The following is a 19,335-nucleotide window of genomic DNA, read 5'->3' on the forward strand; positions in this document are numbered from 1 at the left end:
AGTATTAAAAGTGCTCACCAGCAGATGATGGACAACATAATTGTGCCTGTCAGGGAGACCTCACAAGGGGAAGTGACAGCATATATCCTGTGGTAAAACTGATAAGCATACCCCACTGAGTATCAACATGCCCCGAAGAGGCAGAAAGTCAAAGCTAGAGGTCCTTGGTGTTTCTGCACAAAATGCCAAGGAGTGGGTAATATTCTCTAACCAGTCTACTCACCCCCTCTCCACACCTGCAGTTCTGGGGATCAAACCCAGGGGCCTCATGCATGCTTGGCAAGCACTCTACCACTGAGCCACATCCTTAGCCCTACACTGCTCACCTCTTAAATCCATTCCTGCATTGCTCTGTATTGGATTAGGACTGATCCAACTGAGCAGCTAAGGGACCTGTTACTAACATGCGGCATCTACAAATGAGGTGGCATGTGAACAAGGGAGCACATGAGAAACCACCACTGTGCCTAACCATTAGAGATGAAGAATTCCTGCCAATGCTTGCCTAAGATACCCCTTTCTGGAAGGAATTATTGTTTCATTTGACAACTAGTGTTTTGAGCCCTGCTTGGGAGAAATTGGATTTTAAAAAGCGTAATAATAGCAATAACATACAATTGTCAAATACAAAGACTCCTAAATTAAGCAAGACACCACAGTCACACAGGGGGAAAAATGTCCAGCCCCATCTCAGTCTGATTTTGGAGAAGATCTTGCCTGTTTGTTTATTTATCTAGTTTGTTTTTTAAAGCTCCCCTGGGGATTCAGATGTACAGTCAGGGCTGATAACCAGTACCAGAGGGGAAGTGGGTGTTCAGAAGGGTTGGGGAACGTAAGACAGCACTAGTAAAGAAGGAGCTGGAATATTTAATCAGGTCTCATCCCAAAGCCACTCTATGATGACACTTTTCAAAGTGACAGGCCAATGTGACACAGAAATGGCAGGCTGTCACAGTCCTGCCATCTAGATGCATGCACTGAAGAAGGGGGTCCTAATATTGGTAGAAGGGAAAGATTTCAGGGAGGGCTTAATGGGGCCCAGATTCCTCTGATATCCACTATCCATTTAACAGATGCCTTGGAAGGAGCTACAACCACTTTGAACCTCAGTTTCCCTGTCTGCTGGTAAAAGTACCAAGATCTGTTCTTTTCAAAGTAAGATTACATGTGTAAGTTATTCAAGCTCTCTGGAGAAAGGCTTCTAATTTAGGATTATATTTTTTGATATCTACAGCAGACAAAAGGCTTTGACCATAACGTCCTCTAGGGAATGACTCAATGACTCATGTCTCTCCGTCTTCAGGGAGGGTTATTTAACTTTTACTGACATTTTAATAGTCCTTCAGCCACCTTCAAAGATTTAACACTTTGGAGAATAACAGAGCTTTGTGGAAGGAAAAAGAAAACACACATTAAATGGCTGACCTAGAGGCTTAGAGATAACGACTTCTAAGCATTAAGCAGAGCATAGACTATATGACACATAAGAGAAGCTGAAATAAGAACTGAATCTCTTGAAACCTTTTCCAGTAGAAATTACTGGAATATAGAAAAATGTGTTGCCCCAAGGTGATGACATCCTTCTTTCAGATTCAGTCCTGCAACTGAGTCATCCTGGGGAAGTATTCTTCCTGAGCCTCAATTTAATCCTCAGAAACAGAGGAAATTTGACTGGATTTTGTCTCAGGATCTTTTCAGTGGTGATACACTAAGACTTACTAGAACTATTATTTCTGCAGGAGGTGGACTGGACCTCATGCCCCAGAGAGTCCCTGAGATCATAGGAAAGGAGCACCTGGCAGTAATCATATCATCACCTGTGCCCTGCCATGCCCCAGCAGCTCTGATCTCCATGGGGCTGCACTGGTCCTCCCAAAGGGTGGTCCCTGCTTTGATTGCACTGATTTGCATGACTGCCCAAGTTTCTCAGAGAGGGGAGCCTGTGGAAAGACAACGACTATTCTAGAAGATTCTTTTTTTTTTTTTAGAGAGAGTGAGAGAGGAGAGAGAGAGAGAGAGAGAGAGAGAGAGAGAGAGAATTTTTAATATTTATTTTTTAGTTCTCGGCGGACACAACATCTTTGTTGGTATGTGGTGCTGAGGATCGAACCCGGGCCGCACGCATGCCAGGCGAGCGCGCTACCGCTTGAGCCACATCCCCAGCCCTCTAGAAGATTCTTAAGGACAGAATTCAGGATGCTTATGAACTTGCATTAGTGTATTAATTCTATATTACTGAGTTATGTCAAATTACCCCAGAACACAGCAGCACAAAGTAACATATTTATTATTTCATGGATTCTATGGGACACAAGTTCATATGTGGCTTAGCTGACTGTCTTTAAATCAAGGTTTCTTATGAAGTTGCAGGCAAGCTGTCATACAGGGCCATGGTTTTATTTAATGGCTTAAGTGAAGGGAGTTGGGGCTCCACTTTCAAGCTCACTTGTGTAGTGGTTGGTGCATCTTAATCCCATGCAAGGTGGGTCTCTCTCAGCCACACAACACTGTGGTTGTCTCCCCCTGCAGTGAGTGACTCAAGAGAGAGTGAGAAAGAGTGTTATGGACTGAACTGTGTTCCTCTTAAAAGCTATATATCGAATCTTAAATCTCCAATGAGAATGTGTATTGAGATAAGTCTTTTAGGAGGTAATGAAGGTCATAACGGTGCTATCTTAATATTAATATGATAGGATGGGGCCTTATAAGAGGAAGAAAAAAGATCTCTCTCTCTCTCTCTCTCTCTCCTCTTTCTCTTTCTCTCTCTCTTTCTATCCATGGGCACCTAGGAAAGGTCATGTGAGGACATGGCGAGAAGGAAGTTATCTGTAAACTAGGTAGGGAGCCCTCACCAGAACCTAGCTGAAGCTAACACACATTATGATTATTATCCTTTAAAAATTCAGTGTGTTAACATCAGCCAGGTTTTGGTGAAGGCTCTCTACCTAGTTCACAGACAACTGCCTTCTCGTCATGTTCTCACATGGGGACTTCCAGACTCTAGAACTGTGAGAAAATATATTTCTTTTTTTTAAGCCACCAGGACTCTGTGGTATTTTGTTATGGTAGCCCCAGCAGACTAATATAGAAGGCATGCCCAGGCTGAGTACAAGTCTTTCTATAACCTAACTTCAAAGGTGACAGCATTATTTCTGCCATATTCTGTGCATTGGAAGTGAGTCAGTAAGTACAGCCCACTCTCAAGGGAGAGGCAAGAGTACCAGGAGGTGGGGCTCATGGAGGGTCAAGATAGATGCAACTACCACAGGAGAAAATAACTGACATTTTCTTTTCACTAACCTGGAACTGATTTGGCACCACATTCAATTATCCATGAGGGCAACAAAGCACCATGGTAGGAGCAGCACCTCTGATTTTGTAACCAATAAAAACCACAGGTATTTTCTTCTTCTTCTATGATTGCTGCACACAAATTTGCTTAACACTACTTTGAAATATGGCAGTTACCTGACCTATTATGCTAGGTCTTATTATTTCTTGCGTTGGAGAAAAAATTTATGTTAGTATATAACAACTTTAGAAAATAGCCAGACACATTTATTGTATTTGTAATCTTTTCATTTTGTTTCACAAGTTGTAAAACATTATTCTGAGGGACATCTGTAGTATCACCTCTGTCAAGGTATTCATGACACAAAACTATTAAGAATTTATAAGCAAGTGGTTCTCAAAGTGTGGTTCTGGGAATAGTAGCACCAACATCACCTAGGAACTAGTCTGAAATGTAAATTATCAGATCACCGTTCAGTCAGAAACTGAGGGAGAGGCCTAGCAATCTGGGTTTTAACAAATGACTATGATGCCTGACAACTTCTGAGAGCCATTAGTCTAGAGTCTCTTACTCAGAGTTTGCATTTATAACCCACCCCCAGGTGACACTGCTACCAGGGACCACATTTGAGAACTGCTGCCTTGAACTATAGTATCCTTATCAGTTGGATATCTGTTCACCAACCCTCTTGAGGCCCTTTTCATAATGTCTGTAGCCCCTTCTGCTAACTAGCTTATTGCTCAGAGCAACTTACTTAACTCCTCAGAGTTTATTCATACATTAAATAGAACAAAAAATGCTAACATATAGGGATGTTTGAAAAATGGAAATAATGTATCTAAAGCATTTGGCACAGTGCCTGGTATGGCATAGAACCTGCAAAAGTAGATGCTAATAGCCACATTATGATTATTATCATTTAAAGTTCTTATTAGGCATGGATCTTGCTTGGGAGGGTTTGAGATTGGTAGAGAAGAGCCACGCAAGCAGTCGTCCCATGCCAGAATAATCATGAATGCTATGGGAGTTCAAAGCAAGGAAAGCTATCTCCAGTAGGAAAACATGGCCTTACCAGTAAAAAGAGCTTTGCCCTTCATGCTTAGGCAAATGTCACATTGACCTTTTGAGGTTATCAAAGTGAGATACTGTTATTCTCACATTGTGGAAGAGGAACTTGAGGCACAGGGATGCCAAAGACTTGCTCAGGGTCACAAGGCGCTAATCATCCAGTGTTTTCCCACATCTATGTATCCTCTTGGACAATCTGATTACTAGATATGTCCCTGACCAGCATTTGAGGATATCCCTGTGGCTGACCAACAAGATCCAGAGGAAACTGGGGTGCTGTCTCAGCTGGGATACAACCTTTGAATCCCAAAAGGAAGAACTGGCAGGATATTTATATGCCTCTATTGTGGCACAGATGGATAAAGCCAATTCCTTCCCAGTTCCACAGATGGCCCCTCTACCTGGTTCCTCACATCCTGATGCTGGAGGCAATGAATGCTTTAAAATTTACCTCTTCTTTTAGGTGCGCTTCTTTTGTTTATTTTGAGATCCAGTGCGAGTGGTAATATATTTAGCAAGGCCTCAATAGACTGGAGTTTCATAGAGCAAATTTTGAAAACACAGACACACACACACACACACACACACACACACACACACACACATATATATATATATATATATATATATATATATATATATATATATACTTTTTTTCTTCATGATGTCAGAAAATCAGATGATAGAAAATTTAAAATTAAACCCTGCCACAGGGAGTCGGAACTTTGCATTGGCCATTCAGTCTGAAGCACAACATCCAGAGTCCGGGTGTGGATGAGTGAGCATCTCTCATTCTCACAGCTTGCTGTGAGCAGCACTTCTCAGGCTCTGTCTCAGGAAGATGCAGGAACTGTAAACCCAGGGCACTTACGTAATTTCTCATTAGAGTTCCAGCATCTCATTTTCAACATTTTCCTTTGGACTCATCTCACCTCTACATTTTTTTTTGTTTTATTTTTATGGCTCTCAAAAAGTGGAAGTCTAGAAAAGGCTAGGATGAGCTGGAAGAGGCAGGAAAACTACTGTAAAGGTTCAGTTAAAATGGTTTTGTAAAGAGTTCTGTTTCTAACAACATTCAATGACTACTTTTTTTTTAGTATTAAATTATAAAGTAGTTTATTTTGTGAGTTTTAATTTTTTTTATTGGTTGTTCACAACATTACAAAGCTCTTGACATATCATATTTCATACATTAGAATCAAGTGTAAAGCACATTCCTCTCATTTGAGTGCCTCCTCCTCCTTCCTGAGGAGCTGTTGATCTAGAGCAACCTGCACACCAAGGCCCTGGGCAAGCTCATCACAGCCTCTGACAAGATCCGTGCTTTGGAAAAACAAGTTCAATTCAGCTTCTGCCTACACCACTAGAGCCGAGCACAAGGACCATGACACCACCTGCCTCATGAAATACTTGGTGTATGAATTCCACTGTGGAGAGCAAACTTAGATTATTATAGTGAATGTCAGCCTAGAATAGAGGATCCAAGGACAGCAAAGACACATGATCAGATCAAAACAGAAAAGTTCTGCCAAGAGGGTAGTTTTCTGGGTCTTTTTCCTGTAATCTAACTAATTTTAGGGGAAAGACATCATTCTGGAAGACTCAGCAATTTTTATATTTTCTGTTAATGCAATTCATTCTACAGACTGGGCCCACCATAGCCACGTGACCTGAGCCTGCAGAGCCCTCAGGGGAGGAATATTTCCCTTCCTCGGGTCTATTGCCTTCCTCTTACATCTCACCTCACCCCTGGAATACTCCCTGAACTCCAGCACCCAGTGCAGCTGCTGTTCTGCTGGCCTGAGGTGGTAGAACCACTGACTGTATGCAGATGACCGAGGGCAGAAGTGTGCTCCTATTGGGTTTTGCTCTGCATCTCCCTTTTAATTTCTTTATTTAGGTTTCAATTGTTTACTTTCTGTTCTCCCTTTTCTTTCATTTCTAAGGCTAAATGGTCCTTCCATATTGCTGAGGCTAACACTCCCTACCCATATGAGCAATGTCATTTTCTCCTTGTCTTTGGGACATACCAGTTGCCCTTTTCTGCCCTCACCATTATGGCAGACACAATTCATTCCCTCTTGCTGCCTGCCTCCACAACCGCCCAAGAACTCCTTTATGTCTCCCAGCCTCCTGTGCAGCTGGGTCAGCTGTGTGACCATTTCTGGTGATTTGGGGCTCTCCCAGGGTGAGGCATCTGAGAGCTAGCATGCTCTCTTCACCCCTCCTATTCCTTATTGTGGTGACTCTGGAGGCTAAAGATCAAGAAGGTGGTGGTGACAAGATGGAGTGCCAGAATTCTGAGTTGGTTGGATTCCCACCAATCTATCCTTGCCATGGGCAAGAATTAAACTGTTCCTGTGCTAAGACACTGAGACTTTAAAATTTACCTCAGACAAGCCAAGTCTATCCTGAATAATACAGTCTTCATCTTTCCCTTACTCCCTTTCTCTGTTACTACTCCTTCTTTCTATTCTTTGTTTAAGTTCAAGCCTCAACTTGTAAGACTCAACTTAAATGTTAATACCATTCCCTGAGATGCCCCTGTTGAAACTTCATTATTTATATTTTAATGTCCTTATGGGGACCTGTGCTAGACTAATCCTCACCATATTACTACCTTACAGATGCAATTTTTCAAAAATATTCTTATATTTTCCTTAGAATGTTCATTTGTATTTCCTGTTCCCCATTATGACTATAAGACCTTCTATTCTTTCATGTTTAACAAACTTCTCCTAACTCCTGACTTCTTTATGGAGGTATATGTTATCACCACCAATGTGTACCCAAGTTTCCACCTTTATGTCTGCACCAGGTCTTACTTTAGACCACCTGTGCAATTTTTGTTCATGCAGTACCCTTGCCTGGTGCCCATGGTTGGAACCTTGACCAGTCTCTCTACCTTGCTATCAGCCCATCAAGTTGCCAAAAGCTGCAGATTTCACCTTTGAAATATCAATCTGGCTTTCCTCTGATCCTTTCATTTTCTAAGTACTAAAGCCAGTGCTCTCGTTGGTCCTTGTAGTCTTTCTCAATATCCTCCTAGGAGCTTTCCCCATGCTTTAAGTTCAATTGTTCCAACCCACTTTGGAATCTCTTATTCTATTACATTCCCAAAACCTAGAACAGGTTTGTCTGTTTGTTTTCTAGAAACTGTTTGGCAGTTCTTTTCCACTGACTGACTTAAGTATATTTTTCTTCTTATCTCTCTCTCATCTGTCCTGGACAACATGGTATTTCCTATTTAGTTGGGCCCAAACTGTGCCTACTTTGTGACTTTATCTTCATGTTCTTCATTCACTCCTGAATGCCTTCCCATCTCAGACTGCTGACATCCTCTCTGTTTGGGGAGCTCTGCCCTTTACTGAGGGTGTGTTCCGGGTTCCTAACTTTACCACTGCGTACCATTTGTGCCTGTCGCTGCATGTCCCTCATCTCTGGGAGCTTTGCTGTTCCTTCTGTGGTGCTTACTGCTTAACTTCTCACTAAATATTTATTCAGTTGAATGGAAAGTAACTGAAATGTACTTTCTGATCCTCTAAGTTCCTCTGAAAACTCTGAAAGGTATTCCAAACGTTGCAGGAAATATTTTACCAGAAAGGACAGAGTTGCTCATTAGAACATTTCCTTGCTTTCTGTCTCTTATCCAAGAGGAAAAATATGATCCTTTCACATCTCAAATATTCCAAAATTGACCTCTTAATAAATTATGGACAGCAGCATAATTTCCCAGTACAAATTTACATTTTATTTAAATGTCATTTTGCCTAAAATGGTTGCAGAATTTTTGATCCTCATTACTGCATATTTCTTTTGCTAATTTAAAAACATTCTCAAAATGAGGAACCTGGGAACAAATTCTACTTTGAAGAGATAGACTAAACCCAGGACATTAGTACCAAAGTGGTAATGCAGCAAAAGTTCTTGTCTTTACTGAAAGGATTAGAGTTTTGTAAAGGTTGGGTCATGAAGTTGCATCTATAGTTTATAGGTTTGAAGATATTTTCATTTTACAGGAAAACTGAGAACTTAGTACGTGTCTTAAAATCTAGACAGTTGCCATATCATTTCTTAGAACTCATAAAATGGGTGTTAAAATTATCTTGTCTTCCTCTGTTTTTTATTTTACTCCTGACCTAGGCAGTTACTCTAACATTGATGTTGGTTCATTATGAATAATTCATAGGAAAAGAGTTGTTTGGCTCAAAGTAATAATATGCTTTAAAATTAGAAAGTCAGCTTAGGTAGGTTTAACATCTCATGGTAAGGGCTTTGAACTAATGAAGTCATGGAATCAGATTTCAGATGCATTATATCTTTGTCTTTTCTCTGCAAGTTATAGTAACCTTGTATATAGTGTAGTCAAACGATGGCTATCTTGATCCATTTAGACTGCAAAAACAAAATAGCTTAAACTGAGTAATTCATAATCACAATATATTTATTGCTTGTGGTTTGGAGACTGGGAATTCCAAGGTCAAATTATTAGCAGGCTTGGTGTCTGGTGAGGGCCCATTCCTCATAGATGGTATATTCTATGCATCCTCACAAAGTGAGGTGGGCAAATAGGCTTCTCAAGTCTCTTTTACAAGGCATTAATTCAATTTGGTTCCAATTTTATGACTTAACCATCTCCCAAAGACTTCTTCTCTTAATACCATTTGGAGGGAGGACTAGATTTCAATATATAAATTTTTGTTGTCGTTGTTGTTACCAGGGATTGAATCTCAAGGGCACTTGACCATGGAGTCACATCCCAGCCCATTTATTTTTATTTTACTTATAATTTTGAGACAGAATCTTGCTAATCTGTTTAGAGACTTGCTAAGTTGCTGAGGCTGGCTTTGAAATTGTGATACTCCTGCTTCAGCCTCCTAAACTGCTGGGATTATAGGTGTATGCCAACATTCGAATTTTTGAAGGGTGCAAACTTTCATAGTACAGAACTGGTAAAATATTTTTCTACTTGGTAAAGAAATATGCATAACAAAAGAAGTTTCATGAACCAAGCATCCCTGTCATTTACACTAATGAAGACAATGTTCTTCAAAACTAATTAGGCAACTTGAACAAATCTCAAGAGAGAGAAAAAAAAAAGGTTTCAGAATGTGTGATTTCATTTAAATAACATTTCTGAAATAAGAAGATTATAGATATGAAAATTAGTGATTGCCAAGAGATAGAGGTGGAGAAGGAGGTTCAGGAAGGAGGTGGGTGTGGCTACAAAGGGATAGCATGAGGGGGTCTCATGTGGAAATGTGGTGTCCTTACCTGAAGCTGCAGAAATGATAAAACTGTTCAAAAACACTTGCAGGAATGTGTGCTGAGATCTGAACAAGCTGTAAGGATTCACTTATGTGAATTTGCTGGTTTTGATAATGTACTACAATTAGGCAAGATGTTACCATGGGTGAAGGGCTCAGGGGAAAGAGGTCCTTGACCTCCTGCCATTTAATTATTTTAAAATAAAACTTTTTATAAAAAATCAGAAATTTTCTTGTCACTTTAGAAAAGGGTTTGAAAGTGAGGTCAGGTGGTAACATAAGTAAGCCAAGTGGCTGGCCATAGGGAAGAAGAGACTTGTGGTGGAGATCAAGGAGGCAGGTGCTATTTATTAAACCATTGTTAGACCTGTGCCCCTGAAATGGCAGGGCCTTCTAAGTGTTATTATTTTTATAAAATGCCACACATGTAAATTTCAAATAAAAATCTGACTTTTAAATAATGACAACTAATTTGAACCCTTTTGAAAACTGTGTGTGTAAAACTTAAGGTTCCAGAAAGCTATATTCAGTCTAAAGGCCATTTGTGCCTGAACTCAGATTCCAGTCAGAGGTTCACTTTGATCCCCAAATGGCTTCTGCATTCAACAACCTGGTAATCTTAGTGCACAGCCTCTACTAGCCTATGATCCCTTGTGAAAGACAGAGAAATGGTTATTATTCTTGAGTTAGAAGTGTTTTGTTCAGGCCACTAATGACAAGGTCACAAGTCCTGAGTCAATGACACACAGGGATTCTGGATAATGTTGGCATTTATTTGACAGCGGCTCAGACTGATGCTACTGCTGCTGAAATCCCCTGCAAGCTCCAACCAAGACTCTCAGCCACTTCCTCAGCCTGGTGCCTGGAACTCAGTAGGAGCTAAGTTTGTGTTTCTTAGGGTGTTATTTGCTCTCTTTTACTTTTTGAAGCTGAGATTGACAAACACTGAGAAAATAACCCAAAATCTGGCATCTCTCACTGAACTTGTTCCTAAGACTGATGGGATCATGAATCGACTTCATACACATGTGTCAGCAGCACCTGTGACCTCTGTCTCCATTTGAAGCTGTGCACATAAGCCTTTTACTCAGGAGCAGGTGGAGGTGTAGTAAAGTCTTCATCCTGGTTTTGGTCCTTTAAAGTCTTTGTCTTCTCTGCCCTATTAAATGACCTGAGTCTGGACATTTCTTCGACTCCAGCGCCCAATCTGGCCAGTTGACTCAGAAGTGGTGAAAGGAGGACATGGCTAACTGTATATTCTTCACCACAAGTTGTAAAACAGCTCCAAGTGCCAAATCTGTGAGTCAGTCACACTCCGTCTTATCCCTGCACTGTCTGAAGCATCATGTGCACTAATTAGACTTCGAATCCATTCTACCACAGCTTGAGTACACCTGATTCCTTTGTGAAGGAATTGAATAGAAAAATTCAATTTTTTTTAGCTTTTAAAATTTCATCTAACTACCCATTCTAAAATAAAATTTAAAATGATTAGAAGATTCATTTGCATTAATTCTATCTTCTTTTCCCTAAAAGTCTGCTAATAAGAGTCCAGAGAATGCTTTCTAAATCTTCTTTTTAAAAAAGTATTTGTAGGTACTACACAATTACATACCAATAAAAGAGTTTTTTTTTCTATTTATTTGTAATTTATTTACAATAATATGCATACTTTTAAAAGGTTAGTTCTCAGCTCAGAAATTATGCTAATGTGGTAAAAGCAATCATTCAGTGTAGCCAACTAATTTCTCTAAGGGGAAATATGCAGAGATCCTGGGCACTACGTTTGTTTTCAACTAATTATCATGTATTTACTTTTCCATTAGCCCAATAATTTTTATTTCAACTAAGAATTAAGCAATAAGATACTGAATTATATAAAGGTCTGCTTAGCATAGCAGACCCACCCCATCATTCTCTAGTCCTCTGATTTATGGCTCTTAAAATGCACAACCAAGAGGCTTCTGTATGCCCTTTAGTATTTATATTCCATCATGTAGTCACCTCAATAACTTATGCATTCTCAGAAGGTCTATCTAGCAATTAACTCTAATCTTTTCTAACTCATCATCTCATTATGTAAAGTGGATTTGAACACAAACTTTATTAGCAACTTTCAGTTCTAATTCCTTCTTATCTCCCCATCCCTCAACTCTGCCTAGCAATGTCAGTTTATAAGTGACAAAAATACTCTGGAAAATGGCAGTTAAAAAAAAGTCCATATTGAACTGGCAGCACATTTAGTAATTGGTCTTTGCACTATGGGGCACTACAATAAATCTAGATTGTCATATTTCAGCTGAAGCATGTGATGCAATTCTTCTTAGAAATGGAAATGAATTCTCCCTGCCATACAACACAGCATTTTAACTATGTTTAGGAGGAACGGGCAAGTAAGAAAGCTATTGTTTTTATTCAAAAGGTTTTTAAAAAACCCCACCCGAACACTTTGTTAAAAGGTAAAGGAATTCATAGTATCTCCTCTTCAAACTCTAGGAAAAGTAGGTAGGACAAACTTAGAGAATTTTCCCATGCATAAGTAATGCACTCACTGAAGACCTTAAACGTGGTTTAATGCCCATGTTCTTGTGGTAGACCACCAAGAGGGCTGAGGGAAGGTCCTAATCAAACTAAAGGGAAAGCCACCCCTAGAGACAAGGTGTCCAGTGAGTGAACAGGGAGACACTTGGCCAGTGCAACTGACTTACCGATGTCGGGGTCTACAGCTTGCACTCTGGTCAACAGAGCCTTGGTGGCTGTGTTCTCATAGACACAGGTGTTATAGTGATCAGAAGAAAACAGAGGGGGATTATCATTCACGTCTTCTAGAATCAGGTGGATGTCGGACTGGCAGAACCTGCCACCCCCATCAGTGGCCTTGGTGATGAGGTTGTACACTGGGACTCTCTCCCGGTCCAATAGAGACAAGGTTTTTAACTCACCTGTGAAAGGAAATGGCATTATGGTTGATTTGGCTTTTCAAAAACTGTCTTACTTTGAAAAATGGAGAACTAATCATATAAAGGATTGGAAATCCAAGAAGGACCAAGGAGACTTGGCTCAAGTTCTCCGTTAATCAAACAAATAGATCATATTCACTTTCTTTTAGGTACCAGGGGAAAATTATGGAATTATGGATGCAACTACAAACCAACTGCATAACCTTCAAGTCAATTAATCTCTTTTCAAAACATGGTTGTTATAGGTTCTTTCTTTTGGCTACACAGAGAACCTCAGTAGAAAAGCACAAAGCATGGACTGATGTCTCTAGTTGTCTGATGGTCAGTAATGTCACTAACCCATAGATCCAGGAGGGCAAACTCTTTGCTTCCTGATGTTCAATTTTTATAAGGCAAGCTGAATTATGGTTTTGAAGGACCACTATAATTCTGGGCTGTGAGAAGGTCGGTGGTTGCTGGGGGAGGCATCAGGTGGATGTGGGAAACCTGAGGAGCTCTAGAGCAGCAGCGGTTCGGAAGGTGATGAGGAGTTGTGTTACATCGGCTTTTACCACTGAAAAAGCTGTGTAGGAACTGGTCAGCAGCCCCCATGGAGAATTTTTGCTGCTAAGTTTCAATAGAAAATGACAACAGACACAGCGATAAACTCAAATGAATGCAAATTAGTGAAAGCATGACTTGTGAAATATTATTACTCTTCAGTAAAATTGGTAGGCATTTGGACTAAGCCACCTGAGTTTATAAGGCAGTTCCTCCTATGGCTTCGCTCATGCAGCCAGCTAGTTCTCAAACACGGCTGGGCTCATTTCCCTCTCCTATTCAAAAAGCCACCAGTGGCTCTTCAGTGGGACATTCAAGGCCCTCTATGATTGGGCTTAAAGTTGTTTTTACTGTCACTTTTGTGCTCAACATTCGCTGGCTGGGTGTGCTGTGCTCTCCGTTCATGCTGTCCCTGTTAACCTGCAGTGTCCTGGTTTAGCCCCTGGAATCAATTAAAATTCTGGTCCTTCCTTTAAACAGTTCCATCTCATCACCATATTGGCTACTTCTTCCAATGGGCCCAGATGCAAGTTCCTTTATATTTCTTCTGGGTACACCTTTCATTAGGGTTTACTTTCCTGTCTTTCCTACTGGAAGACAAAATACTTCGTGGGATTTGTGTGGTAGGCTCCAAGAAAAAGAAAACAACCCGTGCTCAAGGGATTTCATGTCCACTAGCTACTCAATAAATGTTACTGTCTGAATAATTATCATGGGGCTCAAATAGCTAACTAGTATATGCCCATGCAGCTAAGTCAGCTCTTCCACAATGGACCTTGGGAGTGGGTCAAGGAGGAGTCATTACCTTTTCGAAAACTAGTCATTGTTCACTATGACTAACCCAACACTGGCAAAATTCAATCTACAGTGTATTTAAAAAGACCATTGGATGAACCATCCAATTCATAATTTGCCTCTGTAGAAAATGACTTTTCCCTTAGCTCTGGACTTCAATGTTGGCAACTGCCCTTAGTTTACATAATGTTTTACCTTATAAATTTCACCTAAATAACACTCAAAGGTTTGGAGAAACTAGGCAGGAATGTTTAATAAAACTTGACAACTATGTTAATAAGAATCAGAAAGGGATTTGAAAGGGAATTCAAAATGAAGAAATTCTCCTTATTATGCATTACTCCCCAGCTTGCATGGCAACTACATTGGAGCTGTGATTCCTCTTAACTCACAGACATGAGAAAAAAAAATAGAGAGATGTGATACTTGATGCTAATAAACATAGGTAAAGTATAGGCAAATTTTGTGAACCAAATAAAGCCTGTGTAGTTCCATATTTGCATGCCATGTCTTCTCATTGTTTCTTAGAATCCTAGATGATGAGCATCCTACTAACACTCTTGGGTACCAACTATTCACCAGTGACAAGACCACATGAGAGTTTAGCTTCTTTTGTGGACAAACAATGGCATTTACCCAAAGAATAGATTTCAACTTACCACTTTCTGCATCTAGAAAAAATTCATTGCTTCCAGATCCATAGAGTGAATATCGTATATCTCCATTGGATCCAATGTCGGCATCCTTGGCACTGACCTTCAGTATGATTTTATTTGATGGAATATCTTCGGGGAATAATGCTGTATATGAAGACTGGGCAAAGGTGAACAAGAGTAATCAAATCATTAGTATTTGTGGGACAGTTGCCATATTAGCAATATATGATTTTTAAAAAAATTTCACTTTTTAAACACTCTACTGATTTTATCATTCACCAACAGTTTTCTCTTTTTTAAAATTAGTGCATTGTGGATATGTATAGTGATGAGATTTACTGTGATATATTCATATATGCACATAGGAAAGTTAGGTCAGTTCCTGGGATTCTTTTCAATTCTCTAAAGAGTCACTACTAACACTTGAAATGAGAGATAAAATCTACATACACTACTTTTCTAAGCTACAGAACACTAATATTGTCTTTTGGCCTACATGGTGAGAAAAACCATAAATTGTGATTTATTATAAGTAACAAAGGAAATGAAATCTCATACAACACCTTGTGTTGACATTGTATTTTATACAGTAATGGAAAACTGAAGGATAAGCAGCCTGGGAATCTGTATTCAGCATTGCCACTATCCAGCCTTGTGTACTTACACAAACAGCTAGCCAAATGGGTAGAGCACTTCATTTCTCTTACATGATACCGGTGATTTAGACAGAAGTTTTAAGGTCCTTTATGAATTACTTAAAAATCATTTAATTTTAAAACTTCCTATTTTATTTTTTATTGTGTTTTTCAGAGGAGAGGGGACAAAATTGGATACCTGGTCTTGCTATCTATCTATTATTGTCTTCATGTTTAGAACATTTTATCCTTGCCTCTACCTCCTACCCTCTTATGTCCAATTATAGCTCTTAATCAACTGGAGGTAGGAGCAGAAGGTATTCCTGTGAAATGGGTTTTGAATTTAATTTTACAGACACAGAGTAAACAGAAGAACTTTATCCCCCAGAGCTTTAACTCACCTGATCACACACTGGGCTATTGTCATTTACATCACTGACGGTCACTTCCACCATGGCCTGTGTGACAAAGAGCCCATCGGTGGCAGTGATATTGAGAAAGTAAATGTCCTGTTCTTCTCTATCTAAAGGTCTCTTCACATATACTTTCCACTCACTCTGCACCAGGCCCAGGGCAAACCTTCCTCGGGGGTTTCCTCCTGCAAGGAAAATAGAGCTTCTGAAGATGAGCAATGAAATCTATGGGGGGTGCATCCAGGTGCCCCTCACACTGTAGCATTTACGGTACTGAAACAAAAGATACTTCCTTGGATTCCCTTACAGCAAAGTGTGATATTTATATGCTTAGCTTATGTGGAAAGTAAAACAGCAACTTTTTTCAAGAGAATAAAATCCACTTAGAGAAACTGGAGATGATCTCTTGTTTAGTTCCCCTTAAGGAAAATCAAATTCAAACTGTGACAATCAATCGTCTTCTTGGGATGATACAATTGTCTTTCCACTTGGTCTCAAGAGAGGATGTAATACACTCTAGTTCTTGTTACCAAGACAATTTCATTAGCTGTTGATTATGCAATCAAGAAAAGGCAGTCAGTTCTATTAAGGAATCTTTTAATGAAGGCTTTATCATACAGCTGTGCTCTGCTCATAAGGACTGGAGTTTGGGGAGAAAAGTTTCCACGACAGAGGAAGACCCATTAGTATTAAATAGCCCTAACGAGGGGTCATTTAAAGAGCGGTCCAAAGATAAGCACTGCAATTAGATCAAATGTATCAGAGTGAAGCTGGTAAAAGTGGAAGAAAAGTAGAAGAGATGAAGTGGAACAGCATTTTATGATGCCGAAACACTGACAGTGGTCCCAGTCATATTACTTTTCCACTTCATTAAACTACAGAGACAAAGTAGCGCAGCACATGGTAGGAAGAGGAAAGAAAACTACCTTGACCTTCTAATCCCTAAGAGGGAAATCTTGCCAATTCAAACACTGAAAAAGATTGGGCTGAAGAAAACTAGCAAGAAGGTCCAGAGTCGAGTTGAAGGATCACTATCTCATCTAATTCAGCACTGTGCAACTATATTTATCATCTGTTAGGCCTCGGTTGGTTCTAGGCAACAGAGCTACAGCAGTGGGCAAAACCAGCAAAAAATCCTGCTTTGATGGTAAGCTCACATTCTAGAGGGAAAGGTCGATAATAGTTAAAATAATTAATTAGGAGGTCATGAGGCTGAGTTCTTATAGGTAAAACCAAAACACAACTCAATGAAAACAGTAAAATGAAACTTTAATATAAAGAAACTGCTAACTAACTCTATCAGGGATTTTAAGGTTATGATTCCACTTTACCCAAATATTTTCTGTCTTGCTTACATGAGTATCTTATAAGTGAGTTTTTTCTTAATGCCCCTTTGGTGGAACTCTGAACAATTTGCAGTCTGGAGTTATCCAGTTCATGAATTGCTGTTGACTCAGATAGACTCTTTGAAATTTTAATGTGCCTAAATTTATCCTTTAGCACAATAAATAAATAAGGAACACATACTGTATGCTGGCTGCTACTTCCCTGCAAGAACAAAGCCATCTCACCTTCTTACAATGCATCCCCAAAAAACAGAGGGAAGACATCATGGCCCTACAGGTAGACTGAACAGGAAGGAGTAAAATTACGAGTGCTTGGCTACACTCTTGACTATATGGCACAGGGAGGTGGTTAGTTCCAGGGCTTTAGCACTATGAGGCAATAACAGGAAAAACAGAACCAAATTATAAGAACAGTGCAGAAAAGGTGAGGGCTGTATATTCCTCTGGGGCAGAGATTTTCAGTGTCTGGAGATATTTTTGGTTGCTGCACTGAAGGGTAGTGATGGTGGTATATACTACTGGAATCTCATGGGTAGAAGTCTGGGATGCTGCTGAACATCCTACAATATGTAGGACAGCCCCTCACAGCAAAGAACTATCCAGCCCCCAAATATCAACCACACTGTGGCGGAGAAACCATACTCTAGGGAGACTCGGGGTCCTCCCTGGGATATCACTTTCCTCCACCACTGGCTAGGATTCAATTATGCTTTAGTTGAATATTATTTCAGTGCACACAAATTTAACCTCTCTATTAAGTGCTTTCAGTGCAGGCAGGCCCACACCGTTCTTTTGTTACACATAAAATGATTAATGGTCCTTTGTTAATCTGAGGCAGCACAGCCACGTTTTGCTACATCAAGAGCAAAAGTTAAATCTAATTAAAATCAGTTGGTGGTTGGCATGGCTAATAGTAACAGTAGCTTTAAGCTACTCTGTACTCATTACTTCAGAAAAGTCAATGGGATGGTCCCTTGAAATCTTCTCCTGAGAATTCAGAGACTATGTGTAAATAATTAAGACCGAGTAACAATTCCTCCAAATAGAAAAGTATCTCTCAGAATGTCTAAGAAGCCTTTTCTTCCTCCAAAGCTAAATGCTATTTGCATTTATTTAATCAAACTGTTGTTCCACTCTCCTTTCTTTCCTCACCACTTTCGTTCAGGCTTTAATTGCAGAAATGTGTATTTTTATGGAAAAAGGCAGAAAATATCAGATAAAGCATAAGATACATAAAGTGCTCTTAAGCAGAAAACACTACTGAGCATCCAGTTCCATATAGGAAATAGAAGCACCAGGCTAAAAAGTGTGGCAACCCCACACATCGACATGTTTGGTCTACTGTGGATCTTATTCTGCAGTGATTAATTAACTTTTCCACTAACATAGTTAAGTAGATTCTGTGTCCTAAGGGCATTCTAATTAATTCATTTTTCACTGTGAATAATGTGTTTTTTTCTAAAGGGAAAGCCACCTGATTACAAGTATTGATGGAATCTTTAAAATCTTTTGGCACATTGTTTATGTTCTGGCTTTGAATGTCACAGCATAAAAATATTTGCTATAACCCCCACCTCTGAATAGTTTCTAGGAAGCTTTCTCCACACCATCAATACTTTCTTCTTTGTTGTTGAAGGCAAGTTACCTCTAGGAAGCTACTCCCAATCAGTGACAACTCTTTGCACTGTGATAGGAAATCCTCAACCCTGCAGAGCAATAGTGACATTTTTTTTGCATACTCCTGATGACCTCATCTTTCTATCTTGGCCTTCCCAAAGAACAGCTACTTACAATTTAGAAAGACAGAAAAGGGATCCCCCCCAAAAATAAGAGTTCTCAGAAGAAATGCCCATTGGTTTGGAGCTGTAATTTAGGATTTCTCAGCAAAGGATCAAACCCTGTCTTCTAATTTATATATGTGTATGCCTAAGTGTTTTTATGACCAGGAGGAGCTTGTATGTGAAGCTTACTGGGATCAAGTTATTTGTTTTTTTCTGAACACTAAAAACGTAAAGAAAAGAAATATTGTTAAAAATATCTCTCCCCAATCGCAAAGAGCTATCAGTTGTATTTCTTCAATTAAAATGTGTGACCAGACTCCTTTTTAAAATGATAAGAAGTGACAAGAGAATTGGATGTCATCCTGGGTAAATGTTGTAAGCAAACTAATGAACTCCAAAGTAAGGTTGAGTTAATAACAACCAACAACTGAAAAAAAAAAAAAACAAATCTATTAGAGATCTTTTACTTCTCACCAGAAATGCTTTATTATGTTCAGGTCCTCATGTCACCTTTTATCTTCTCTCCTGCTCTTACCCCTGCTGCCTCCCACTTTTGTGTGATAAGCAGGGGACATGGTGAGA

General features: G+C 39.6%; 1 protein-coding gene across 3 annotated transcripts in view; it reads right to left on the reverse strand.

Annotated features, from left to right (window-relative positions):
• FAT3 (FAT atypical cadherin 3) overlaps positions 1-19,335 on the reverse strand; it is a gene marked incomplete at its 5' end in the record, with an annotated part of 483,523 nt that overhangs the window by 70,164 nt on the left and 394,024 nt on the right. For all 3 annotated transcript variants that reach the window (XM_081281174.1, XM_081281175.1, XM_081281173.1), the window contains 3 exons: positions 12,336-12,569; positions 14,582-14,735; positions 15,615-15,811. In XM_081281174.1, coding sequence (XP_081137300.1) covers positions 12,336-12,569; positions 14,582-14,735; positions 15,615-15,811 — 585 coding nt within the window. The remainder of the gene's footprint in view (positions 1-12,335; positions 12,570-14,581; positions 14,736-15,614; positions 15,812-19,335) is intronic.

The sequence above is a fragment of the Spermophilus citellus genome, assembly GCF_964194105.1.
Source record: "Spermophilus citellus genome assembly, chromosome: 2".
In the NCBI taxonomy this organism is placed as follows: domain Eukaryota; kingdom Metazoa; phylum Chordata; class Mammalia; order Rodentia; family Sciuridae; genus Spermophilus; species Spermophilus citellus.